Raw genomic sequence first — 27,645 nt, 5'->3', positions numbered from 1 at the left:
TCGGCCGTCACTCTTGTCTCATTACCGTCCACCTACATGACGCAATGCAGCTTTTCTCTCCTCGCTCTAAAGCTATTAACCATTGTAATGGTTGGTCTTCCTTCTTCAGACAAACTGTTTCCACCCGCTCCCTCTTCCATCTGGACCGATGTCACATTCTTGCTGCGCCATTTGCATACAACTGCAATGTGGCCAAACCTCTTACAGTTGGAACATTCCTTGTTTCTCGCTGGGCATTCCGTCATTCGCCAAGTGGCGTGTGTTGGGGCATCTATGACACTTAAGGGGTTCCATTGTTCCCCACTTCTCCTCTCTGAACTCAGGTGGTGGGTTCTCTTTCCTTCCTCTGAACATCACAGACTGCACCTCCATGGCCATTGAACTTCCAGGAAACTCCTTGCATCTACCCATAGTTCTTCTACTGCTCTAGCAATCTCGATGGCATTGTCCAGCTGCAGTTCTTTCTCAAGGATGAACTTGTCCTGAACTTTCGTGCTGTTCATGTGTACGGTGAGCATGTTGCAAATCATATTCTCTACATGGTTTCCGAAATTACATAGCCCTACCAATTCACACATTTATGTCACATAGTCATCCGCTGGTTCATCATTAGGCTCCTGTTTCTGGCCGTAGAACCAGATCCTGTGTAGTACTGTGTTCTCTTTGTTAGAACATCTCTTCACAATCCTCCTCACGGCTTCATTGTTCACAGTGTTGTTGTCCTCAATTATCTCAGGCATTAAATTGGCAAATACCCTTTGGCCTTCCACACCCAACGCGTTGAGGTGCATCGCTCTTTTCCTTGCAGCCTTGAAGTCCACACCACCCACCGGGTCCCCATACGTGACAAAGAGGGGCTCCCACTGAGGCCATGGTATCATGGGCCTACCTGGAGATTGCAGACACGGTGGGGGTGGTGTCGCGCCTTGTATCATGTTGTGAGTTCTTTTCTACCTCCTTGTCGCCATTTATGTTGTACAATAAAGATGCACTCAGGGTTGTGGAACTGGTCCCTTTATTAAATTGCTTAAAGGCAACTATATACACTCAGCAGTTAGATCACTGCTGTTCAGTCAGTAGTGTCTTTAGGATGGGAGCAGGCCTTATGGTGCCTGAGGATAACATTTCTCCCCTGCTGGTGGAGGAGTGCCGGTAGATCACTGCTCTCCTCAGTGCCTGTGCTGAACTTGCCTCTGGCTTTCCGCCTCTTGCTCTCCTCGCCTCCCAGCGTCTCGCGAGAACTCGGCACTTCTGAGTCTCGCAAGCACTGGCTCTACACGAGCCGAGCTCTGCTGGCTTCTGCATGCCTGTAATAACGCTGTGCCAGCAGCTGGAGACAGCGCAAGCACGCTGTCTGATTGCTCAAGATGCTAAAGCTTCAATAAACGACCGTGCCAATAGCAATTAAACAGCTTCCAGTTCCCTTCCTTTTGGGTGAATAGGGCGACATCAAGCGTGGAAGCCAAGCCTGTTTAACAAACTCCTGTATTTGTGCGTGGAGGAAGCGTGGAGCTGCGGCCATTCATATTTCATCAAAAGTGGCATTTACTAGGAATAAAAGGGCACTTTTCCCACATTTTAATTGTGAAATATTATTGGAAAAAGAATCGAGGCTTGTCAAAATAACAAGCTGTCTGTTTCCATTTCGTGAGGCTTTAAAATAGGTGCGTTGTGGATTCAAAGCAGGGAATCGGGCACACCCTTACCTCTCTTCTAAAGCTGAAAGAAAATGGCTGCCCTGGGGGAAAAAGGTTCATACGCTACTGACATCACAATATACTGCACAGCCAATCAGGTACTGCTTACATCGACAACAATAGACTTCCACATGCAAGTACATGGCCATTTTCAGCGACACTGAGGAAAAACAATACAATACAAAATACATTAAAATGTATGACATTATTTAAAACCTGTAGTAAATATTTTGAAAGCATCAAACAAGTCAAATAACTTTTTACTAACATTAACACATGACGGCTGCCATTTTGGAAGTAAAAATGGCTGACAAATTCAGCAAACAAGGTAAAGAGTGCAAAAGGGGTGCGGTTTTAGCTGCAGATGGGTGGGAATGGGAGGAAAATCATATAGAATTGACTTAGAGATGTGCATTAAATGGGTGGGACACATAGCCAAACAATACAAATCCATCCTCATATGTCATATGTCATCTACATTGAAAAGACCCTCATTCCAAGCACCTATTTGAAGCTCTTAGGTTAAATATCTTATTTTAATGACAATAATTTTGGCTTAATGGCCAAAACTAATAAATGAACAACATTTAATGACTGGTCTAAAACTATTTTGTTAGCAAACAATATCTTGGCCAACATATGTGTATTCAGTCTGAAGCACTTGCCTTCGTAAGTTAATGATACCTTTGAAAGTCACCTGTTCCTTATTTTTTATTTTGTTTTGTCTATGGTGAATTTCCCACTTTCTTCACATCCTCATAAAGTGGCTGACCACTTATTGTGATCTTTGTGCTATTGTACAGGTACCCTTCTCGGGAATGCCTCCAACATCTGTGAATGAGTCATTGCAAGTACTTTCTGGTAAACATTAACATTCCTGTTGTTCAAATAAATACAAACACAAGTACACATGAGATATCTATCAAATTTCTATCAAATTCGGGAGCTGATAGTGTTATGAATGATATTAGTATCAATGACACCTACCTTCAAAATTTGTTCTGCTTTTGCTTCAACTAAGTGAACTTGGAACTTTTTGTGTGGCTCCATCCTGTATGTATTGGCATATTTTAGCCTAACAATGCTGGGTTTCATTGTGATAGAGTCAGATCTCCCCAAGTCATCAAACCCATCTTCTTCAGAAATACCAGGCTCTGTGGCAACAATATGATGGTTCGCATCTTTCATTCTTTCTTTCATAAGCCCTGCATACTTGATTTAAAAAGAAATAGAAAATCTTGCTGTCACATTTTGAATGCATTTCCATATTCTACAGCAATAGTCCATTACAGCCTAACCAAGCTCATAATAATATCAGATTTTCATTTATCCCACTTTTGGAGGCACAACTTCCCAGTTAAGACAAGTTGAACAATTTTAATAACCTCCTTGCCAGTCTTTGACATATAATAGCCCTCATTACAAGTTTGGCAGTATCCCGGTGGTAATTCTGAGATACCGGCAAACTGCGGGATACCGGCAAACTGCCCTACCATCTCTGCCACCTGATATCCAAGTATTATTGGGATATTATAGGTGGCAGAAAGTAACGCTTTAGCATGGGCTAAACCTCTAGTTTCCTTTGGATCCCCTATTGGATATTTTTTTTTTGTTTTTTTTTTGCATCAATTAGTTTCCAAAAAAAACTTTAAATGCATACTAAAACCAACATTTTCTTACAGAAACACAAACTTACATCAATTATATATAGGGAGGAAAAGTGATAAAGCTGAAAGAAGTGTAGCTAAGTGTCCAGTTTTATAAAAATTTCTTTCACGAAATTCAACAAGGCCAAAGTCGTGGATACTTTTCCTCCCCTTCTTAGAATTGTCCACCTCTCCTGCAAGGATAAAGTACTTAGATTTTGAAAGTGCGACCCTAGCCATTTTTCTCTGGGCCTAGATAAAGTAACACAGTTCATCACCAGGTGCTGTAGGGTTTCAATCTCCTGCCCACAGCAACGACACAACAAACTAGATTGCTCCTCCTTTTTATTTCTTCTCCCTAGAACTTCTCTTGTATGGAGGAGATTTAATCGAAATTTTAGAAAGCGGTGCCTTTCCGTGCTTGAGGGAAATTTATCCAGATACGGGTGCACGGTACCTCTACAGTAGTGCTCATCCATGCCCTGGGTTATAGACGGAAGGGTACTAAGCCTGTCCAAGGTGACTGTCCAATCCCAATCCAGGAGTTTCCTCTTTACCGTGTGCAGGTTTTGCACAAGGTTTTCAGTTTCCAAGGCTATGTTGTTCAAGATTTCTGTGCAGATTGACTGCCACTTGGTTAGAGCCGGGATCTGTTTTCTTGTCATGGCTTCGTTAATAGCCAAGAAACCACTTCTTTCTTGTGGGTGCAGACATTTACCAAGGAATGACAATGATTTCCAAACCATGGATACGTAGAGTGAAGATAAGCCCAGTTCTTTACGGACACTTTCAATCGGGATGGATGACAGTAGACTCAATACTCTTTTCCAAAATAGACCCTCCAACAGTTTCCAAACCTCTGGAGTGAGGAAGAAGTTCGCCTCCGCAGCATAAGTCAAAAAGGGCGAAAATTTCAATTTATAAAAGTCTATCAGTGGTCGGAGGGAGAAGGAACAGTATCGCCGCTTGATTGACAGTGCTTGGGAAGCTAATTCGTAACTTTACTTCTAAGTCTTTCGATACCCGGACCATCTTGGATACTGTTGTTTAAGGTTACTCCAAGGTATACCATGGTTGAAACCACTGGTACCACTTTCCCCGACAAGAACCACCTTAGATTTTTAGCACCCATGATGGGACCTAGCCTCAGGATCTGTGATTTCTTCGGATTTATTCGGAGGCCATTTCCTTGTATGTACAACTCTAGTGCCTTTAGTTGACGCTGTAATCCAACAGCAGTCTGGTCTAATAGCAAGAGGTCGTCCGCGAACAGCAACCTTCCCACGGAAGTCCCCGCGATCTTAGGGGGAAAACATCTCACTGCTTCAAAGGCTTCCTGCATGTCGGATATGAAGAGACAAAATACCGCTGGAGCCAACCGACAGCCCTGTTTCAGCCCATTCATGGCCTCCACACTGTTTGAAAGGTTGCCCTGTCTGTCCAACCTAACTTTAAGAGTTGTCCCAGTGTGCAATGCTTCCAACGGTTCTCTCAGGTTGTTCGGACAACCCCATTTCCTTAGTTTTTGCCGTAGAATACAACGGTCGACAGAGTCGAACGCCTGTTCCAAATCTATGGACGCAATGTAGATGTTTTTATGTTTCTTCTCCTTGACCAGGCATTTTAATATGTTTATAATTATAACATTTAGGGATGTCCCAATGCCCTTACGAAAACCTGATTGCCAAGGGTCCAAATGATTTGCCAACCAACTCCAATCGTTCAGATGTTTCAAGATTAGTGCTGCAAAAATTTTGCCCACGACGTCCAAGAGGGCAATAGGTCTGTAGTTCGTGGGCACGGACCTGTCTCCCTTCTTGAAAATCGGCACGATTATGGACGTCGTCCACGATTTGGGTAACTTTTTTAGTCTCTTTATGTCGTTGAACAGCAACAGCATAAATGAGGCCCATTTTTCCGGATCCTTTTTAAGGATGTCGTTAGTGAGGCCATCCGGTCCTGCGGCCCTTGAGGAGTTTGAGTTTTTAATGAGGTCTAGAATGTCTTGTTTTCCAAATTTGATGTCCCAAGACTCATTGGATAATAAGGGTATTTGTGGACCACGTATTGTCCCCTTGGAGTAAAGATTCCGAAAGTGGGTTTCCCATACTGTTACAGCTATGGGATTCACCAACTTAGAGTCAGGAGAGGTGTTTCTTTCGTTAATCAATTTCCAAATACCAGTAATATTTTTATTAGTGAACAATTTTAGCATCGTCTCACTGTCTTGTTGCACTAGTTGGTGTTTGTGTTGCGTAAGCCAATTCCTGTAGTTGTTTCTGAATTTTTTATACAGGAGTAAATCCACTGGTGCTCTGGTTTTAAGAAATCGCCTCCTGGCTTTTCTTACAGCTTTTTGTTTGGTCACTACTTTGTGATCATAGGTGTGCCGAGTACATTGGTGACTACCCTTGGCAGCCACCTTTGTACGAAAGATCTTCAGTACTTCAGCATATTCAATCAGATTGGAACCTTGGTTCTTGATTAAAGAATCCAACGCCAGGCCCATCTCTTTTCTTCCCATACGTAGTCTTTTTCCCCCCGGAGTTATCTCAAGGAGCTGATTTGGAAGATGTTTGGCAGGTATAAAGGGAGACTTATCCCAGGCTTCAGTTTCAAGTTCCAGGATGTTGTGGTCACTCTGGGTCGTTCGGACCACTTTCAACGATGTTAGATTTCCAAAGAGATTTTCTGATACAAAAATATAATCCAACGTGCTCATTTGATTAGCCCGTTTCCATGTTGGAGCGGCCGGTTGGTCGCCGAACAAGTTCCCATTGACCATGTGGATGTTCCTAGCTATAAGTTCCTTCTCCATATTTACTCCTCTTGTTGTATTTTTAGAGGCGGTCAGAGGCAAAAACTCAATTTTCCTCCGCTTCTTATCGTAGCATTCCATATTGAAATCGCCACATAGAAGAATTTCGAGTTTTGGGCACTCAATCCTAGCATCATCTATGGCTTTCATGAGAACTTCCATAAATTTGTCCTCTTCTCGTGCTGTAGGACCCCAATATACATTGCATATGAGCAGCTGCCAGTCTTGGGTTTGTGGTGGAGATTTTGTCGTAGATGAAATCCTAGTGAGTTGAATCCAAGGGTTCCTATTTACTGAAGAGAGCACTTTTAAGCCACTGGTGCGCTTTACCCCTAACAGGAGGCCTGAGCTCGGTCTCCCTTTCGAGCCCTTTATTGCTGGATTTAAAAATAGCTCAAACCTGTCCAAGAGGGGAAGATCACACAGCCAAGTTTCCTGCAGGCAAAAGACATCGTAGGTTGTCAGGTGTACTACTGAGTTTCCGAGGAGGTGCGAGATAAGGCCCCTGCCAGCCAACTCCAATCCTCTGAACTGTTGTCCAGGTTCGGTCCAGCTTTGTCTAGTTGAGTGCGCACATGGTCTCTTCTGTTGTCCACCCCTCGGACACCCCTGTCACTCTTACCGACTTTCACCTGCTGTTCCTTTTTGGGTTCGGTGGTAGAATTTAAGGAGTTAGAAGTGAGTGTTTCGGGTCTTTAGGACCTACACGTTCTGTACTGGTCCCCTCCTCCAACTCCTTGAGCACAAACCCACATATATTGAGTTTAGAACCCAACTCTAAAAGTGAGATTTTGATGTTTCGATCGCCTGTGTGGAGAATCACACTGTCATGGCGCTGTTCGTTGTGAAATTCGATCCAGTCTATGTCCCTTGATTTTAGTTGGTCGGGGTAGTCCAGGGATTGCAGGAGTCTCATAACATTTGCCCGATTCATAATCAGGTTGTCTTCGTAACCTAGGGTTCTTTCCAGTAACACTCTGTAGTGTGCTGGGGCGTTGTGTACCTCAGACCCTTTGTGAACAATCTGGTTAGTAAGCCCTGGTACTGGCTTATTCTCAGTTTTTTCCGCCCATGATACTGTTCTTCTGATTCCCTTTATTGTATCAATGCGAACTCCTTTGTTGTTATCGATTTCTGAGAATTTCCGGACCAGGAAGTTCCTCCTATCTTCCAATGTTGTAAAGTCCAAGGGACTAAGTATCTGAGGAGCCATCCTTTCTTTTTCCAGAGAGCAGGCCTTGTCTTCTCGCCCAGTGTGCACTCTAGATTCCCACTTGAATTTTTTAACGGAGTCTGCTTTCGGCACTGACAACATTGGCAATGAGGGCTTTTTAAATATCACTTGCCGCTCCCCCCGATCTTTAAACATCTGACCTTCCGTCACCCCTTTACACTCAACACCTTTGCTTTTGTTATGTACTTCGGAGTCGTCGTCCTCAGTGCCACTTTCTGTTTCAGATGTATTTGTTCCCGACTTCTCCTCCCATGAGGTGTTCGTGTCCGAATAAACAGATAAGTCCATGAGGGAAGTATCAATGTTTTCGTTCACCTTCTCGATGACCAGAGGGCGACAAGGCTCAACTGGGCACACATTCTGTGAGAGGGCGGAGGGATCACCTGTTTTCTTTGATGATCTATCATGAATCAACGGTTTGGAGGGAAATGCCAGATTCCTAGGAAGAGTTAGGCTGCTCACGGTTCTAGATCTCATTGAAGGTTTCCTGGGGTTCAAGGGCCCCCTGTCCTGTAGGTTTTTCCGGCAGCATAGGAGTCTTCCCATAGTTTCTTTCTCCTTTCTTGTTTACTTTGAGTTGTCCTTCGTCCGGAGGAGAAAGGCCTGGTTTAGGTTTCCTAAAAAGGTCGAACACTTTGATAATGTTAGTTGGTACTGAAGCCTTGGGTGAATCCAATATCACCTGCGGCAAGGTATTTGTTGCAGTGGAAATCACTGAGCGACCTTCTTTCGGGGCAGGCCCACTCTCCTTCGTTGCGGGGACAATCGCCCACACGGTATTCGTCGTGTTAGTAGAGGAAGCTGTATATTTTAGTAGGGGAGTTTCTTCAAAAGTACTCTTAGTAGGTGGTACCACCTGAGGTTTTAAAGTTTGTGCCGGGGTTGCGGGATCGGTCTGGGGGCCACCCACACCCCCATGCCGAAGACTTAGCCTTTCAGATTTCCTTGTTTCTTTTTCCTTTATAATCGGCTCGATAATGCTTTTCAAAATTTCAGTCGCGTGTTCATCGATTTTTTCCAGTTTCGACTGGATTGCTGAGACAAAGCCTTCTATAAAGATCATTTTGGAGTACAGCATAGCATTTGTTGTTGCGTGGTCCCGAAGCTGGTCATTTTGCGTCTCTATGAGTTTCATAAAGGGGGCCATTACAAGGGCAAACGCTGTAATCATTCCGGGGTCAATTTGAGGGTCCTTTTTAGAGGGGTCGTCTACTTGGGTAGATGCCAGGATGGACAAAAGGTCCTCATCTGTGGGAGAGGGTTGCCTTCTTTGTCGTTTGCTCGGGAATGGAGCTTGCTGGGGAAAGACTCCTTTGTGGGATCTTTGAGAGAGTCCCCAAGGTTGGATTTTATTTACTGGGGCAAATAACCCCCCCTTATGTTTAATGGTGCGCCCTTGCGCTCGGGGGCTATGGTATAAGACCCCCAATGATCTGTTTGATGGTGACTAAGCCGTGACATGGTGCGATCAGGAAAACATCCTTGGGGAGTCACCTTGTTTTGCTGGTTCACACTAGGGTAATCCGGGTGGATTACAGTATTCGACAGGGAGATCCCAAAGGGTTTCCAACCTTTGTCCGGTCTTTGTGCGTGGGGCTGACCTCCCTTGGTCCCATTGAAAGTACCAAAGACAAAGGGGTTTGCATCCAAAGGGGGTGTTAGCCTTGGAGAACCCATCGCGTCATCGAAAGCCAGACCCAAGTCCTTTAGCGCGAGAAGGGTAAAATTTAGAGGGGTCCGTTTGAGGAGAACCTCCCGCGGAGTTACCTTGGGGGACAGACCTGTCAGTGGTTCCTTACCCAGTCCCGTGTCTTCTGTGACCACCGCTCTATTTGGAGATGAGGAAGTTCCGTTTTCTTTGGGTGACCCCGGGGTTTGCAGAGTCTGTGAGGGATGTTGGGCTTGTAAATGAATATCGTCTCTTTCCCCTACACTCGTTCCTTTCCCCGCCCCCTCTCCCATATTTAGTTGCAAGATGTTTTCATGTGAAGCAGTAGTGCTTATAATGGCTACTTCAGGGTCGAGGTCCCCAGTTGTCCTGAGAGGAGGAAGTTTTGGGGCCGGAGAACCGACCATTGTCCGCAGTTAAACAGTTGAACCAAAGCGAACTGGCTGGAATTTCAGGGCTACTTCCAGTACAGTGTGCCGCGAGTCTTTCAATAGCAATAGTGCAAATGAACCCTTGTAGTACACTTCCGTACCTGTAAAGACACGTGGTTAAAGTTCAGTAAGTATAATTCTCAAAGTTACCTTCCTGCCTTCGTGCCTTCCTGCCGCAGACTGCCAGAGACTGCACTTAGCCGCACTTCGCGTCGCTTTGCGAAGGGAGCAGGCTTAAGAGCAGTAGAGACACAGGAAACACAGGAAAGGCGGAGCGCCCCTTCCACGCCAATTTTCTTAAAGTAACAATGTTGTAACTGCTGAAGCTGCAGTCCTCCACACGCTGTTTTGCATAGTGTAGTCCCTCACGTTGTGGGGAAAGAGCAGTCTTTTCCAGCAGCACAGGTCCAGCGAAAACATAGCAAATGACACGAGGGAGACTGCCAGAGACTGCACTTTGCCGCACTTCTCGTTGCTTCGCGAAGGGAGCAGGCTTAAGAGCAGTAGAGACACAGGAAACACAGGAAAGGATAATTATGCTGGAGTTGTCTCGGCCTTCAGTGCCATGTTTGATCGCCCAGATATTGTTTTCACAGCACAAGAAAAACTATGGACTTCCATCAAGGCACACAGGATATGCTCACCTATGTAACCAAATTCGAACAGTTGGCCAAGTAAGCTGACTGGTCCCAGGAAGCTTGTTTCACTTTGTTCTGCAGAGGCTTACATGAGGTCGTCAAGGACGAATAAGCACAGATTCCACGACCACCCAGTTTTCAAGCACTTGTTGACATACCGCTCCAGATGGACTTTCATTCTCAGGAGAGGAAATTAGAGAGAAGAAAAACAAGGGGTTTTGTCCTGAAATTTCCTTAACCTCCTCCTTCGACTTCTCCCATTGCAACTCCAGGAGCCTCTGGCGCACCCAACACCGAACCCATGAAATTCGGCAATTTACGAGGTCCACTCTCTAAGGAAGAGAGGAACAGACAAATGGAAAATGGACTGTGTCTGTACTGTGCCTCGCCACCACCTGCCCCAAAACTGTCCCATCGCTCCACCTCGGAGGATGCGAAACTCCAGCCCCCGTTCCTGAATGGAGCCAGGACACGGGAGGAAACTTGTAGCTCCAGCATCCAAACCACTCAGACTCCAGCCAGATCCTCTCTAGTGATACTCAATATGTTCATTCTTCTACCCGAGACTGAACCGATACAAGCTCTGGCTTTAGTGGACTGTGCAGCAATGAGACTATTTATAGAAGACGAATGGGCTCAAAGACACAAAATTCCACGACATTCCAAGCCCACCAAACAAACAGTAGAAGGTATCAATGGTCAGTCTTTGTCCTCGGGTCCCATAAATGAGGAGATCAAACACATAGGAATGTGGATCGACCGTCATTCAGAACTCCCTCATTTCCACATCATTAGGGAAGCCCATTATCCTGTAGTCCTAGGAGTTCCGTGGTTACGTCGCCACAATCTTGTGCCGTCTGAAGTGAGGTGAGTTGGGCAAATTTCCTGTGGCCCCTCTTAAGGACCGTGTGTCTTTTGTTGTAATATTTGGGCTCCGCGCCCGTGTGCAATCGCCCTCCTTCCCTCTCCCTCCTGCTCCCACTTCCTGATCCCCGCCTCCCAACCCGCCCTCTCCCCCTGATTGGTTCTTTGGTTTGTGCCTTGCAGGCCTAGTGCTCTGCAGCAGGCCACGCTCGCTTCTTGTGCCGTCTGAAGCAAGGTGAGTTGGGCAAATTTCCTGTGGCCCCTCTTAAGGACCGTGTGTCTTTTGTTGTAATATTCGGGCTCCGCGCCCGTGTGCAATCGCCCTCCTTCCCTCTGCCTCCCGCTCCCACTTCCTGATCCCTGCCTCCCATCCCGCCTCCTCCCCCTGATTGGCCCAGACAAGAAGATTCCCCTCCATTACCAGTCCTCCAAGGCAGCCCTCTGCCCGGCAACCCATCGGCTAAGGACCTGAGGCAAAGGACGGCTCCTACAAAGGCGGCTCCAGGTCGTATCTGCAGGTATCCGCAGGAGAAGCAGGAAGCTGACATTAAGTAAGTGTGGGAAGGGCAGGGTCAGAAGCAATCACTTCGAGAATCTAGAAGTGTGCCCAATAGCCACTCTAAAAAGTTGAATTTAGAAATGTGCCCAATAGCAACTCTGTGAATCTAGAAGTGTGCCCAATAGCCTCTCTGTGAAGGTTGCACTTAGAAGTGTGCCCAATAGCCTCGCTGGAAAGTTGAATTTAGTAGTGTTCCCAATAGCCTCTCTGTGAAAGTTGCATCTAGAAGTGTACCCAATAGCCTCGCTGGAAAGTTGCTTTTAGAAGTGTGCCCAATAGCATCTCTGTGAAAGTACCTGTCCGTGAGAGTCGCATTTAGAGGTGTTCCCAATAGCCTCTTTGTGAATTCCCTGTGCAAATTGAACTTGGAAGTGCGCCCAAAGCGTGCCCCCACCGAACTTAGAGCTACAATAAGAAAGCCCTCCTAAAATCCACCTAAAGCGCGTACCAAACATGAGTGCACCCACTTCACCAGAGTTCGTCGGAAACGACCTCCGTGGACCGCCCCCACTTCCCAATCTGCCTTCCCTCCCATCCCCCCCTTCCCCCCTTCCCAAACCACCCCTCCCTCCTTCGCACTCCCTGCCATTCCCCTCTCCAGACACCAAGCCAGAGGGGCACGTTGGCGACCCAACCACCCTAAGACCACTCCTCCCCTGAACCTCACCTCCGACCAGCCATCATTAACCATGCTCGCTCCCTTCACCATCTTACCTGGCACACCCCGCCCTGCAATCACCCACCGCCCGCCTTGCCCTCACACCCCTACCTCCTTCCCCAACCGACCGCACCCTTTCCCCTCCCTAAAAACTGCTCGCCTAGCCCTTGCTAGAACCGAAGCTACATCCCTCTCTCATACCCCAATCGCAACAAGGAAACTAAAGAGGAAACGTTCCTGGTCCCCCCAATCTCTCAGTACTCTTCGCCTACCCTGTCTCGTCCCACCAGCTCATACCCGCAATCTCCTCCTTCCCCCGCAGCTTCACCCTTCCTGAACCCCCTCTCCCTCTGTTTCTCATCAACTACAACTGAAACTCCTAACCGCCCACACTCGACCTTCAAAATCCCCGATCCAAACCCAATCTTCCTAACACACGTTGTCACCCAACCCCACCCGCAGCCTGCCAATTTTTCTGCTCGCCCTCTATTCCCATCGAGCATCACCCACCCTTCCTCCCTCCCTCCTCCGCTTTGTCCGCCACCACCCCCTCCCGCTCCATCTCCGAGACCAACATCGCCTGCCGAGGTGAACTGCATCCTATTTAATGCCCGATCCGTAGCAAAAAACAGACACTGCATCTTTGACCTCCTCGCCTCCGTCAAACCAGACCTAGTTTTCATCACCGAAACTTGGTTCTCTGACGACTTCGCCCCAATCGCTAACGAAGCCTTCCCCTTGACTACTCCCTCATCCAACTGAACCGTCCCTCCAGAGGAGGGGGAATAGCATTCGTCTTCAAGTCTCTCTTCCACGCCTCAATCATTGACAACCAACCTTCCATTCCTTCCAGCGAATCTCTCCTCGTTAAAATATCCATCTCCCCATCGCTCTCACACAGCTTCCTAATAATCTACAGGCCTCCTGGCTATGATAGACAATTCGCAGACAACCTCTGCAACTCTATTGCCACCCTTCAACTAAACCATCCCAACCTCACCCTTCTTGGAGACTTCAACATATGGCTCGACATCCCCAGAAACCCTATGACACACTCTCTGGTTGACGGCTTGGACGCAATTAACCTCCATCCCGCATAAATGGCCCGACTCACTATAAAGGACACACTCTTGATGCCATTTTTACCTCCAACACTCTGATTCAGTTAAAGCCACCCACCCCTATCATCTGGTCCGATCACTTTATCCTCTCGTTCACCTTTCGCTCACCCAACCCCCGTCCCGTACTAGAATCTGACCCTCCGAATATAGGCAAATGCTGGAAAAAACTAATAATTACCCCGGACCTAGCCGAGGCACTCCTTCAGTCTCCTCCACCTACCAACCCTCTCACCAAACAACTAACCCCTGATGCCTTTGACTCATGGCTCAACGCATCTCTGATACGGCTCACTCCCCCGTGCAAACCATCAGCCCGCCGTGGCCTCTTTCCCAAATGGTTCATTCCTTGAAGAGTTGAAGATCACTAAATAACTATATAAATACCTAGAACGCAAATGGCAGAAAGACAAAACCCTGGAGAACAGGGCCACCTTGGCCAGCCACCTCTATCAGTACAAGGCTGAAATCCGGAAAGCAAAAAAAGCCCACTACAACTCCCGAATCCTAAACTGCAAAAACCCAAGCAAAGAACTCCACAAAATCATCTCCGAATTCACCAACCCGGCATGCGTCACGACCATCTCGACCCCCTCACAATCACTGTGCGACTCACTCTCCCTCCACTTTTACACCACAGCTCTCGAAAGAACAAAAACTCTAACCACCAAACTGGCTCTCTTAAATCCACCAGGCAATCCTCTGCCCGTACTGGCCAGCCCACCAGCTGCGACCTCTACACAACCAACATTCGAATCCATTAGCCCAATATCACCAGAGCAATTTCTCAAACTTCTATCTGCCGCAAACCATCTGGATCACCGCTGGACCCTTGCCCAGCCACAACCCTCAAAGACATTTTCACATCCACCTGCGCAGGAGAACACGCAAGATCCATCATAAATGCCTCCCTTTCCTCTGGTATCTTTCCCGACGCATTCAAAACGGTTCACATCAAACCTCTAATTAAAAAACCTTCGCTCGACCCTCTCGAGCCCAAAAGCTATCGCCCCATCTCAAACACCAGGTTCCTTGCCAAACTCATTGACCGAACCGCCTACTCCCAACTAAATACCTTTGTCGAAGCCAACAATCTTCTAGACCCCGCCCAATCAGGTTTCAGAGCCCGCCACGGAACAGAACCCACCCTAACCTCAATCTGGGATGACCTTAAAATGACGTCAGACTCCGCGGGGTGCACCGCGCTAATCCTTCTAGACCTATCTGCCGCCTTTGACACGATCAATCACTCAATCCTCCTAGACCGCCTCCACTCCCTAGGAATTTGTGGAACTGCTCTTAAATGGATAGCTTCATTCCTCAAAGATAGGTACCAAATAACGATACTCTCCGCCTATAACTCCCAAGCCCGACCGGTCGACACGGGAGTCCCACAAGGAGCATGCCTATCTGCCCTCCTGTTTAATCTCTACCTAACCACCCTCCCTCCGATAACCCGTTCTCACAACATCCTGTGCTACAACTACGCCGACGACACTCAGCTAATTCTAAAACTCCTGAACTCAAAACTCAATCTCCGACCTGACCTGGCCTCCTGCCTCCTTGACATAGAACTCTGGATGACCCAAAGCCACCTCCTGCTAAACCCTTCCAAAACGGAAATCATGGTATGTGGCAACTCAGAACTTCTTCCGCACCCACTACCATGGCCAGCCGCCATGGGCAACTCACCGACCGCCTCCAAATCAGTGAAAAATCTTGGGTGCACCCTTGACTCTGACCTAGCTCTCTCGCGCCAAGTCAACAACGTCTCAAAGTCCTGCCACTACCACCTTAAAACCATCAGACGCATCTTTCCATATCTCTCCTTTCCCAACAGACTCTCCGCCGTCCAATCAATCGTTATATCAAGACTGGACTATGCAAACCCCCTATACCTCGGAATCCACGCGTACCAACTGAATAAACTCCAAAGGGCACAAAACGTGGCAGCCAAATTGCTACTTGCGCTTGGCCCAAGAGACCACGTCTCCCCAGCCCTTAAGCCGCTGCACTGGCTTCCAGTAGCCCGGAGGGTGACTTTCAAAACCTTATGCATCTCCCATCGAGCACTGCATAAAACCAGACCTGAATATCTTCAAGAAAAACTAAAACCCTATCACCCCCCACGCACCCTAAGGTCGAGCTCCGCCGGCCTCCTAGTCATACCGAAGACTAACTCAGTCAGGCTAGGCGGAGCATCATTCTCAGCCTTGGCCCCTAAGCTATGGAATTCACTCCCACCCCACATCCGCCTAACTGAGGATTTACCGTCTTTCAGTAAACTGCTGAAAACCTTGCTCTTCCCATAAAACCAACCCGTACCTTACTATCCCAAACAGACTAACAAGAACTCCAGGACACCAATCCAATCAAACCACCGATGCGAGAAATTGACAGCCAATAACTACTATAAACTAAAAGGACAAACAGAATTAAACGAATAAAGTAGATCAAAGAAGTACAAGGGTTAATAAGAGTAAATCATATGGAAACTGTAAACAGTAAAGAAAGTTAAACTGCTGAAATGGACAGACTGCATGAGGAGTGAACAAAGTGAATGGCATGGATGACACAGTTTGAATTGATGAAGCCGAAAGAACAGATAGCTATATAGTGAATGACTGTGGAAATCAAAAGAATAAGTAAACCGGACGAGTGTATAGAATGGATGAACATGTTGAACAGATGAGTGTGCAGAGCGGACGGGTATGTGGAGCGGACGAGCGTATAACACGGATATGCGCGTAATATAGATGAATGTGATGAACAGATGAGTGTAAACCGAATGAGTGTGTAGAACAGATGAGTATGTGGAACGGATGAGTTTGTAGAGCTTGTGACAGCTCCAGGTCATATCTGCAGGTCTCCGCAGGAGAGGCAAGTAAAGCGCATGATTGTGTGGATAGCAGATGAACTCGGAAGTGCAGAGAGGATGAGTGCATGAAGCGGACGAGTATATGGAGCGGAGGAGCATATGGAGCGGCGAAGTATATGGAGCGGCGGAGTATATGGAGCAGAGGAGTGTATGGAGCGGAGGGATGTATGGAGCGGAGGGGTGTATGGAGCGGAGTGGTGTATGGAGCGGAGGGATGTATGGAGCGGAGGGGTGTATGGAGCGGATGGGTATATGGAGTGCACGAGTGTATGGAGCCCACGGGTGTATGGAGTACACGGATGTATGGAGCACATAGGTCAGAATAGGTTACCGCTGTCGGATGCGTGAAAAGCACAAGTCCTTAAAGCGGATGAGTGCAGAGAGGGGATGAGTCCATGGAACAGATGAGTTCATGTAGCGGATGAGTATGTTGGAGCAGATGAGTGTGTTGGACCGGATGAGAGCGTTGGAGCGGATGAGTGCGCTGGAGCAGATGAATGCGTGGTGCGCTGGAGGGGGTCAGAGCGCAGAGGGAGTGTGCACGCAGAGGGGGTGAGTGCCCAGAGGGGTGAGTGCGCAGAGGGTGTGAGTGTACAGAGGGTGTGAGTGCGCAGAGGGGTGACTGCGCAGTATCGGCACCCCGTGTCACTCATTCCTGAACTCGCCGGCTGTCAGCTCCCCCTGCTGCTGAGTCCAGCTCGCCTTGGCCCTTGAGACAAACGAGTGCGCGGAGGGGCTGAATGCGTAGAGTACAGAGTGCGTAGAGGGGATGAATGCGTAACGCGGATGAGTGCGTAAACTTCAGAGAAGCGAGTTGAACACAAGAACGCGCAGACCGGATGAATGTGCAGATCGGATGAGCAAGAACAGAATGAGTGTGTAGAGCAGATGAATATGTTGAAAGGATGAGTATGTAGAGCCAATGAGTCTAGATAGCTGACGAATGCGGAAATGCGGAGAGTGTGTTTATCGCCGAGCAGACGAATTTACAGACCTGGCGAATGTATGAAGTGAATGAATGTAGGAAGCGGATGAGGGTATGAACCGGATGAGTGTAGAGAGTGGATGACTGTAAAGAGTTGATGAGTGTTGGGAATGGATCAGTGTATAGAGCGACGAGTGTATGGAGCGGACGAGTGTATGGAGCGGACGAGGGAATGGAACGCATGGGTGTATAGATCACATGGGTGTATAGATTGCATGGGTGTACAGAGCTCATGGGTGTATAGAGCGCATGGGTGCATAGAGCACATGGGTGCATGGAGCGGATGAGTGTATGGAACCGATGAGTGGTGGAGCGGATGAGTGTATGGAACGGATGAGTGTATGGAGCGGACGAATGTATGGAGCGGACGAGGGAATCGAACGCATGGGTGTATAAATCGCATGGGTGTATAAATCGCATGGGTGTATAAATCGCATGGGTGTACAAATCGCATGGGTGTATAGAGTGCATGGGTGTATAGACCGCATGGGTGTATAGAGGGCATGGGTGTATGGAACTGAGGTATGCATGGAGCGGATGAGTGTATGGAGCGGATGAGTGTATGGAGCGGATGAGTGTAAGGAGCGGATGAGTGTAAGGAGCGGATGAGTGTATGGAGCAGATGAGTGTATGGAGCAGATGAGTGTATGGAGCGGATGAGTCTATGGAGCAGATTAGTGAATGGAGCGGATAGGTGTATGGAACGGATGGGTGTACGGAGCAGACGGATGTATGGAGCGGATGGGTGTATGGAGCGGTTGAGTGTATGCAGCAGATGGGTGTATGGAACGGATGGAGGTATGGAACTGACGGGTGTATGGAGCAGTTAGGTGTATGCAGCAGATGGGTGTATGGATAGGTTGAGTGCATGGAGCGGTTAAGTGTATGAAGCCGATAGGTATATGGAGTGGATAGGTGTATGGGACGGAAGAATATTTGAAGTAGATGAATATTCAGAGTAAATGAAAGTATAGGACAAGTGAGTGTAGAGTTGAGTATATAGAACAAGATATTCATGCTGGAGGCGTGAAAACCACAAGTGATTAAAACAAATGAGTGCAGAGAGGATGAGTGCGTAGAGGGGATGAGTGCCTAGAGGGGGTGAGTGCATAAAACAGGGAACGAATAGCACGCGTGAGGGCATAAAGCGGATGAGTACCAAGTAACAAGATATTCATGTTGGGTGCATGAAAACCACGAGTGATTAAAACGGACGAGTGCAGTGAGGATGAGCGGTACAGACTAGAGTACGCAGGGCGGACCCGAGAGCGCAGGGCGGGATGGAATACATGAGTGCGTGGAGCGCATAGAACTGCGTGACGTGTAAAGCATTGTTTGGAATGCAGATAACGTTTGAAAGAGCATATAACCCATCATATCACACCAACGTGCTTACTCTCTCCTTTACATCACCACCCAACTAGAACACAGGGATACTATGACACCATTCGGTATAACTGTTCTCATACCAACATCCGCCGCTCACTCCATATCATTCTAAGTAAACACTGCTGGTTACACACCCCCCAGCCAGGCGTTCTCCTCAGGCCTAACGCAGCCACATCCGGTCTGGATAAATCCTGCCAGAACCAACAAATATTCCTGATCTCTCAACCACCTCACCTACCGCTAAGAAGCAGCTTCTACACGAATACTGCACAAGCTACACACATAGCCGGTGCGCACACGCACCTTTTGACTCCCTCTACTCTCTCTACTGATCTGAACTTCGGTTCCCAAGGGCGTTCAACCTACCAGTGCCTTCAGACCATACCAATGGTATACAAGGCGCTATATAAATGCAAAATAACATAACATAACATAACAACCTGTACATAAATTGGCCAGCGGGAACCCTTTTTGTTGGTTCTGAGTTTTGTACCACTCACTGCCTGGGGAACTCAGAAGAAGTCATTTTTAGTACTATTGGGCCCAGGGAATGCCAGAATCTTAATTCATTGGCTCATTTACAATGGATTTCCAAAGACTATATCAAGCTCATCAATGTCTTATCTTCATCCCAAGAAAAGGTCCTCCTGCCCCATCGAGCAGACGATTGTGGCATTAACACAATTCCTAATGCCATCATACTTTTCGGAAAGATGTTTATCCTTTTCACGCCTGAGAAAGCAGCCCTTCGCAAGTACCTCGATCTAAACCAGAAAAACGGCCTTATTCGACCATCTAAGTCACCTGCTGGAGCGTCTTTATTTTTTGTGCCAAAAAAAGACATTTGCCTAGACTACCGAGAACTGAATCAAGTTACTATAAAGGACAAATATCCCTTGCCGCTCATCACAGATATTCTGGAAGTCGTACAAGGAGCGGTTATATTCTCCAAACTCGACCTCAGAGGAGCCTACAATCTTGTCCGCATTCGGACTGGGGAAGAGTGGAAGGCGGCATTCAGAACCCTGTTCGGGCACTGAATACTGAGTGATGCCTTTCGGGTTGATGAATGCCCCTGCAGTCAGTCTTCCAAAGGTTTATGGATCAGGTATTTTCAAACCTTCTCTTCCAGTGCATTATAGACTACCTAGACGCCATCTTGGTGTATTCCTCTCATAAGAATGACCACCCAAGTCATGTTAGGGCTGTTTTGTCCTGACTCCAGGAACATAAACTGTTGGCAAAACCTGAAAAATGCCAATTCAACCAGGTGGAAAATACAATAGCTTGGATATGTACTAAGCACTTCCGGAATCTCCATGGACCCTCAGAAAGTGCTGGCAATCGTGGAATGTCCACAGCCTACTACGGTCAAACAAGAACAAGCATTCCTTGGAACGGTCAATTTTTACAGGAAGTTTGTTCCTGGATTCTCTCATCCGATGATACCCATCACTCATCTCTTAAAAAAGAACTTTTCGGATTCCAAGATGGCCGCCAGTAAGTGAGGACGTGTTGTGCTTCACCCCGCTCAAGGCCAATGTAAAGCAAGCCTTGCAGCCGCTCCACGGAGGCAGGCCAGGCTAAAGAAGGACCAGAGAAAGCACATATTACGGTGGATTCCCATCGTGGTAGTTGGGAACGTCCCTCTTTCTGTCCCTCCTCCCTCCCACGAGGCACAGCCCTGCCCGACAGCAGAGAAGCTGGAGCACAGGGAGCGAGGAGCCGGTAAGGCAGTGCGCAGTGGAGGCATGGACGGAAGAGGAGTGGCAGTGAGACGAGAGGCCCCCCGGCACCGTGCAGGTGTTTGGGATAGCAGACTATACACTCGACTTGGGGAGAAAGGAAAGTAAGCGTTCCCTGTTGGAGCATAGCAGCGATTTGATGGACGGAGGAGGAGATTGTTCCATCCGCATCCCAACGGCAGAGGGACAATGAAACACTGCAGTGCTTATTAACATCCCTGTTGATGCTCCAGTTGTACGATTGCAGCAGATTATTAAAGGGCTTTGTGTGGCTTTCTGTGGCAGCAGCTTGGCTCTCGCACTACTGTAAATTAACATTTGTCCTCTCAAACTGACCCATTACAGCAACTGCATCCTGACAACTGTTCATGTATGCTCAGAGAGGGGGTATAAAGCCACAAAGTGCCAAAGAATTGAGTAGTTTCCGCAAAGAACATTGTATGCTGGGGGAGAAAGGGCTGCCAGGAATCATCTGTGTGGTAGGCTCTGTAGGAGAATCCTCTAAAGTTGCAGAAAAGACTGAAAGTAAAAGGGGACAAGGAGCTCAAAAGTTTGCGTGGAGTAGGCCGGCGGCTGCTCCCTTGTACCCCTCTTGGAGGGCTCTTAACAGTAAAGGCCCGGGCGTGGGGAAGGAAAACACATTGCCAGAAAGTGCAGGGAGTTTCTGGCAAGTCTTGCATCTAGAGGAAAGTTCTTCCCCGGTGAGTAGTTTAAAGCAGTGAGTGTGGGTCTTTGGAGGGTGAATATGCACAATAGTGTGCTGACTCCCCAATTGTGGCAGTTTCCAAAGGAAGGCAACAGGAGTGTGTAGGAGATGCATTAAAAGGCACACAGAGAGGAAGCTCCACGGTGGACAGTGAGCATAGCAGGACTGGAGTGAGTAGCACTGAGGCTGCATATAAATACAGGAAGCAGGGAAGGTGCCCACAATTAGCATGGATGCTACCACCTGCCATGGATTGAGGAGGCATAATCATTGGTGGGAAGGTGACACCCAGATGCCAGGATATAAAAGGAAGGGCACCCAGGCCAAAAGGAGGCAACCCCCCAGGGTTCAAGAAGGACAATTGAAGCGTTCTTGGAGGCAGCAAGGCAAGGGCACAGTAGGGTTCGAGAAAGAGGCCACTGAAGAGGAGAAAGGGGGCTCCAGAGAGTGTGTAGGGATGGCCCTCAGTAGGGAGAACCTAAAGCAATGCCTGAGTCATATGGAGGAGAGAATGACTAGTACGCTCCATGAGCAGTTTACATCATTGTGGGATGAATTGAGATCATCACTGGCCGAAGTCAAAGGGGAGAGGAAGACATTGGGATAGAGGGTGGATGTGTCTGAACAGGTTTTGGTGGAGACCTTGGCGGAGGTACGTCAGAACAGTGAAGTATTGGATCAACTGTCTAGGGTCTCCCACAACCTGCAACTGCAGGCAGAAAACCTGGAGAATCGCTCACGCCGGTCAAATATTCAGGTGAAGGATCTGATTGAATCAATACTGGACACAGATCTAAAAAGGACCATTCAACGATGTTTCTGAAATGTATTAATGGGCACACAACCAAAAGAAGTTGGCATTGACCGGGTGCATAGAGTGGTGCCCAGTAGAAGGGAGCCAGGAGCAAGAGCAAGAGATGTACTGGTACCCTCACTTCTGGGGGGTCTGAGGGGGCTACTGCCCCTACTCTGAAACCCTGTGCCCCCTACCTACCTAAGGAGACCAGTGACTGTGTTCTCAGGTCGTGGTGTTATTCGTGACACTCACTGAGGCAAATGTCTGCATATCACATGGCAAACACTCTCCTTTTGTCTCAAAGCGAGCAGTGATCCAGCAGCTTGCAGCACCTCCCATCAGAATGTAGTTCACGAAAGTGCTAATGATGGGCCATTATCCACTGAATGGTTTTGTGTCTGCATTCTGATGAGAGGGGAGATACAGTGGGTAGTTGGTGAGCACAAAAGCCTCCCTGCAGGAGTGCTTGTGATGTCACACATTACCTTTCATAGGTGCCCCCCACTTTTGTCTGTGCCCCCCCTACTTTTGTCTTTGGCCCCCTCTGTGCCCCTCCTAAATTTGAGTCCTGGCAATGACACTGGTCTAAGGTGCAGGGGAAGATGGGTAGTAGGGGGGCAAGACTGAAAGACCCTTCAAGGAGAGGACATGAAGGAGGGGTGGAAGGGAGGTGCAGAGCGGGGGGTCTCCTAGATGGAAAGGGGTTAAGGCAAGTGAAGAAGGAGGGAGGTGTGAATAATGAGGGGTTGAGAGAGATTGTTCAGCCAGGAGCAGAGGGCTGGTGAGTACTGTCTTGGAATTGGCAGAAGGTGGTGGGATACTTCCCAATGGGGGTTACCTCGGCTATTTTCTTGGGCCAAAGCTTTGGAGATGGTCCCAGAGGGTATCATAGGAGTTTTGGCCTGGTCCTGAGATGGTTAGTGGGGGGGTTCTTTGGGAAGTTGGGGGGGGCATAAGGAGGCAAGGTCAGTGTAGTAGTGAAACAAGCAGGGGATAAGGGACTAACTTAGATGGTGATAGATGTTTTATTAAGTTCAAAGTTTTGTCATATAATGTGAGGGGCCTAAATTCCCCTGTGAAGCATAAAAAGGTGGACGCCCTGGTGAGAAGGGAAAAGGGGGATGTTATTATGTTCCAGGAAACACACATAAATAAAGCAGATAAATCAGCTATGAGATGGCGCCAATTTTCCTGGACCTACCAATCTAATGCAATAGGGAAAACTTCAGGGATCCTAATAGGGCTTAGAGATATGTTGAGGGCCAAGGTAGTACGGATCGAAGCGGATGAGGAAGGGAAATATCTTTTTGTAATGGTGCAGCTGGAACACAGACAGATCACCATGGCAACGGTATATGCACCTAATACAGGGCAGGATAGTTTCATGCGGGAGGTGGCAATAAAATTGGAGGGCTTTGCAGATGGAGAGATTATACTTGCGGGAGACTACAATTTGGCATGGGATCCCATTGAAGATAGGAGTGCGGGAAGGGGAGGGGATCAGCACCTCTGTCACAGGCATTGAGGAAAAGCTTTGATACTTTGACCGTACAAGATACTTGGCAGACTATGAGGGGAGACCAGAGGGGTTGTACTTGTTTTTCGCATATCTATATATCCCTGTCAAGAATATATTATGTGTTGGTAATGGCCATGTTGATGGGAGAGTTGAAGGAAGTAGAGCTGGGGTCAATATCAATGTCTGACCATGCCCCACTGTTAGTGAAGATTACAGATAAAGGGCCGCGAAGTGGGCTGTGGGCTTGGACGTTTCAGGGGGAATTGTTGAACAATGAGGTGATGGTAGAGAGAATAGGGGACAGAATAGATGGGTACTTTTCCACTATTGCACCTTATTTAAAACTGGTGCTCACAGCTGACCCTTGTCAGGGTTGCACAGGTAGTTAAGTTTCTTTATGAGATTATTCTCAATTATTCAAAACAAAAATCATAAAAAATCACTCAAAGTTTCGCGAGAGAAATGTTTAATTCACATTTCAATTTTTTTTTACTCTTATTTTGTGAGGCAGCCCGTAAATTTGTGGGTCTATTTGTGGGTTAGTACATATGCCAATGCATTTCGGTCTATGACCATCTTCAAGGCTGTACTAATTTCAAATTTCGTAATACTGTACAATTGTACAGTGCAACTAGCACTAATCAACAAGATCTGACACGGCAGATTAAGCAATTGGAATACCTTATACGGAAGGAGATTAATCGCAAACTCCACGCGATTACCCTGGGGAGATACCATAAAAGCCAAAGAATACCAAGGGGCTTACGAATACAGCTACGACCCACCTTATGTAAAGAGAGCAAAGCTTTTGTAAAGAAATTGGAAGCCATACTTTACAAGTGTTCCTTGGATTTAATACTACTTGCTATACAGGAATTGGCCAAAAACTTAAAAGAGTTAGGAGAAGAGATCCAAGAAATAGAGAAAGAACTGGTAGCAACTCTCAACAGAGAAGAAGTGGACTCTATACTAGAAGATATTAACAATAAATTGTCTGGATATAAAACTGAACTAGAGGCGAGAAAAATCCGGAAATTTAAACGAGATAGATACGATTATTTGAAGGACGAGGTATATAGTTGGATGGAGAAATTTGGTCCACCAGTGAGAAAACCAAAAACGAATTACACTAGCGAAACATCAAGCTCTGGCACTGATACAGAAAGAGAAACAACTAACCAAAGAGAAGAAGCCAACCCGGGAACATCAAGAACAGCAGACACAACAGAAACACCAAAGAGAGATAGAGTGCCTTTATTAGTAGTTGAAGGAAGAAGAGAACACGAAGGGGGAAAAGAAAAACAACGAGGCAGACCCAACACGAGGCTACAACAGCAGAAAGTATAGTGATCAATTTATCTTCAAGAATTCTGATGAGTGAAACGAAAACCTTACAAAAAGGGCTTAGCTTCGTTCCAACCTAGGACAGTACCTTATTTGATTCTAAGATTGAATTATACAAATTGGTCCGCAAAATGAAGTTAAAAGTGTTCTTTAGCGAACTGGAAGAGGACAACCGAAGAGTCACAGACGATTTAGACCAAAAGGAATTCCGAGGAAAGTGCAACTTCATTCCACCAATAACTGTGCCTTCTGTAGTCATCTTCCAAAAACAGGTGACAAAGGACCTGGAGAAAGTCAAATTCAAATAGTCCAGGAATCATAACATGAAACCACATGAGCTGAAACTGATTAGGAATCTGTATGGAGATGATTCCATAACGATCAGGCTGCAGACAAAGGAGGGGGCCTAGTTCTATTAAACACCAGTGACTACGAAGAAGAATGCCTAAGACAACTTAGTGACATTAACACTTATGCTCCACTCGTATCTGACCCCACTGAAGAAATTCAATGTAATTTGGAGAAACTTTTGGAAAAGGCAGAAGAACTTCAATGGATTAACCATAACACAAAGAAATTCCTGATAAACACACACCCGAAGATTCCTCATTTCTATACACTTCCAAAGATACATAAGGACATGCAAAAACCACCGGGAAGACCTATCGTAGCAGGCATTAACCGCATTCTGGAACATCTTGGTAAATACATTGACTATTTTTTACAACCCTTGATTCAGAAAACCAGTACGTACATCAAAGATTCCACACATTTTTTACAACATCTGAGAGCCATCCCATTTAACATCAATAACATTTGTTTCACAGTAGATGTCAAAAGTCTCTATACGTCAATCCCTCACAATCTCGGCAGAGAAGCAGTAGAATGGATACTTCTGGAAGAAGGCGAAATACCTGCTCAAAAAGAATTCATCATGGCACTTCTTGAATTTATTAGCAATAATTCTTATTTCCAATACAAGAACACATATTATTTACAAGTTGCGGGAGCAGCTATGGGGGCCACTATGGCCCCCTCATATGCGAATACATTTATGCACAAATTTGAAACTGAACACATCCTCTCGAATCATTTATGGAACCAATATCTGGTCATATGGATTCGATATATCGACGATATGTTTGGTATTTGGAAAAGCACAGAAACTTGACTCCTTGAATTTTTTGGCTATATCAACAACATCGATCCACGAATACAGTTTACCTATGAATTCTCAAGGGAGTCCATACATTTCCTAGATGTGGAGATCAAGATCTCAGAAACAGAATACCAGACGACGATTTATCAGAAGAGACAGAAACAGCTTGTTACAAAGACTAAGCTTCTATCAACCAAGCCTGATTAAAAATGTACCCTATAGTCAAATGCTCAGAGTCAAAAGATTAGTCAGCAACCAGAGAGACTATGAAGCAGCAGTTAAAGAGATGGGCAAGAAATTCTTGGCAAGAGGTTATTCAGAGGAAGAAGTAACAACTGGAGAATTACGTACAGCTACGTACAACAGAGAGGATCTACTCAAGCCGAGAACAAGTCAGAAAGAGACCGCAGCACCACTAGTCTTTGTGTCAAAGTATTCACGCCAGAGCAATCGAATTAAGGCAATCATAAAGAAAAACTGGAACACTGTCACATGCGACAAAAGAGACGAGCACCTGTTTAAAGAAACTCCCGCGTTTGCTTACCAACGAAGTGCAAACCTCAAAGACAGATTGATCCACACTAGACCACCACAGAAGAAGAAACAAACAAACCGCATAGGTACATTCCCATGTTTAAATTGTTGTAACTGTGGCTACATCATAAAAGGTGATTCAGTAAACCATCCATACACTGGAGAGAAGATCAAACTTGGATGTTATGCAACGTGCGATACACCAGGGTTCATCTATGGGATCAAATGCCCATGTGGACTGTTTTATGTCGGCCAAACACAGCGAACAGCGAAGACAAGGTGGAATGAGCACAGATCCTGTATCCGAAATAAAAACGCAAGCTCAGCATTGGCAAGACACTGGCAAAGCAAACAGCACAACTTGGCACAAATCAAATTTATAATCTTAGAAAAGGTCCAAAGAAGAGAGAAACATGAAGATTTACAAAAGAGACTAGACCAACGTGAGACGTTCTGGATTGACAGACTGAGCGCTTTGGCACCGAAAGGCATCAATGAAGAGATCAATTACATGTGCTTCCTCTTACAGGGAGGAGCACGCATGGGTTACTCTAACCAGAACATTGAGAACTTGCTTGAAGCATTGTTTCTGCCATGATATTTTTGATGTGATGTTTGTTATAGTACCACCTTGGTTTATTTATTTATTTTTGAAATTTTGACTTTGGAAATGTGAATCTCCTTCCTCCCACTATAGGATATTTCTTTACAATGCTATAACATCCTTGCCATCCGTAGGACAATCATGGAGAAAATCCCGGTTTCATTGATGGGTTGAGCTAGAAGAAACCGTGCATGAGTTTCTGTAACTTCCTCTAATTGTACTAACGTGCCCCAATGTGTATTTAGAGGATAATTTGTACATCGCCATGGATGCAGATTCTACTGGATTCATGGCGTAAACCAGAATCCCCTATAGATTCTAATTTTTTTACCCCAGTTACAATAAAGTGCCCCAGTGTGTATCGAGACGTAAGACCATACATCTTTATTGAGTGGGTAATTGACAGAACATGTTAGACGATTCACAATTTAGATTGAGCAGTGAATTGTTCCTACACTGTCAGTGTGAATACAACGGGCATTGTCAACATCCATTTACTTCCATTATAGCTTTTTACACGTACGCGAAACTTTCAGCTTTGCGAGCTTCCATAGCGACCTCCCCGCCCCTCAGTGTGCTCACACGGAGAGGTGGGGCCTGAGGCGTATGTGCGGCAGCGTTCCGCTGCTCCCCATCGCCCCGCCTCCGTTGCCA

At 46.7% G+C, this 27,645-nt stretch overlaps 1 protein-coding gene across 2 annotated transcripts in view; it reads right to left on the bottom strand.

The window, feature by feature from the left end:
- The window catches only part of DYNLT2 (dynein light chain Tctex-type 2), a 269,626-nt gene that overhangs the window by 179,063 nt on the left and 62,918 nt on the right, over window positions 1–27,645 (bottom strand). For both annotated transcript variants that reach the window (XM_069607439.1, XM_069607440.1), the window contains exon 2: window positions 2,685–2,909. In XM_069607439.1, the coding sequence (XP_069463540.1) occupies window positions 2,685–2,909 (225 nt within the window). The remainder of the gene's footprint in view (window positions 1–2,684; window positions 2,910–27,645) is intronic.

This window comes from Ambystoma mexicanum, chromosome 4q (genome assembly GCF_040938575.1).
Source record: "Ambystoma mexicanum isolate Mex_15411 chromosome 4q, UKY_AmexF1_1, whole genome shotgun sequence".
NCBI classification, from domain to species: Eukaryota; Metazoa; Chordata; class Amphibia; order Caudata; family Ambystomatidae; genus Ambystoma; species Ambystoma mexicanum.
This window is presented reverse-complemented; position numbering and strand designations above follow the sequence as displayed.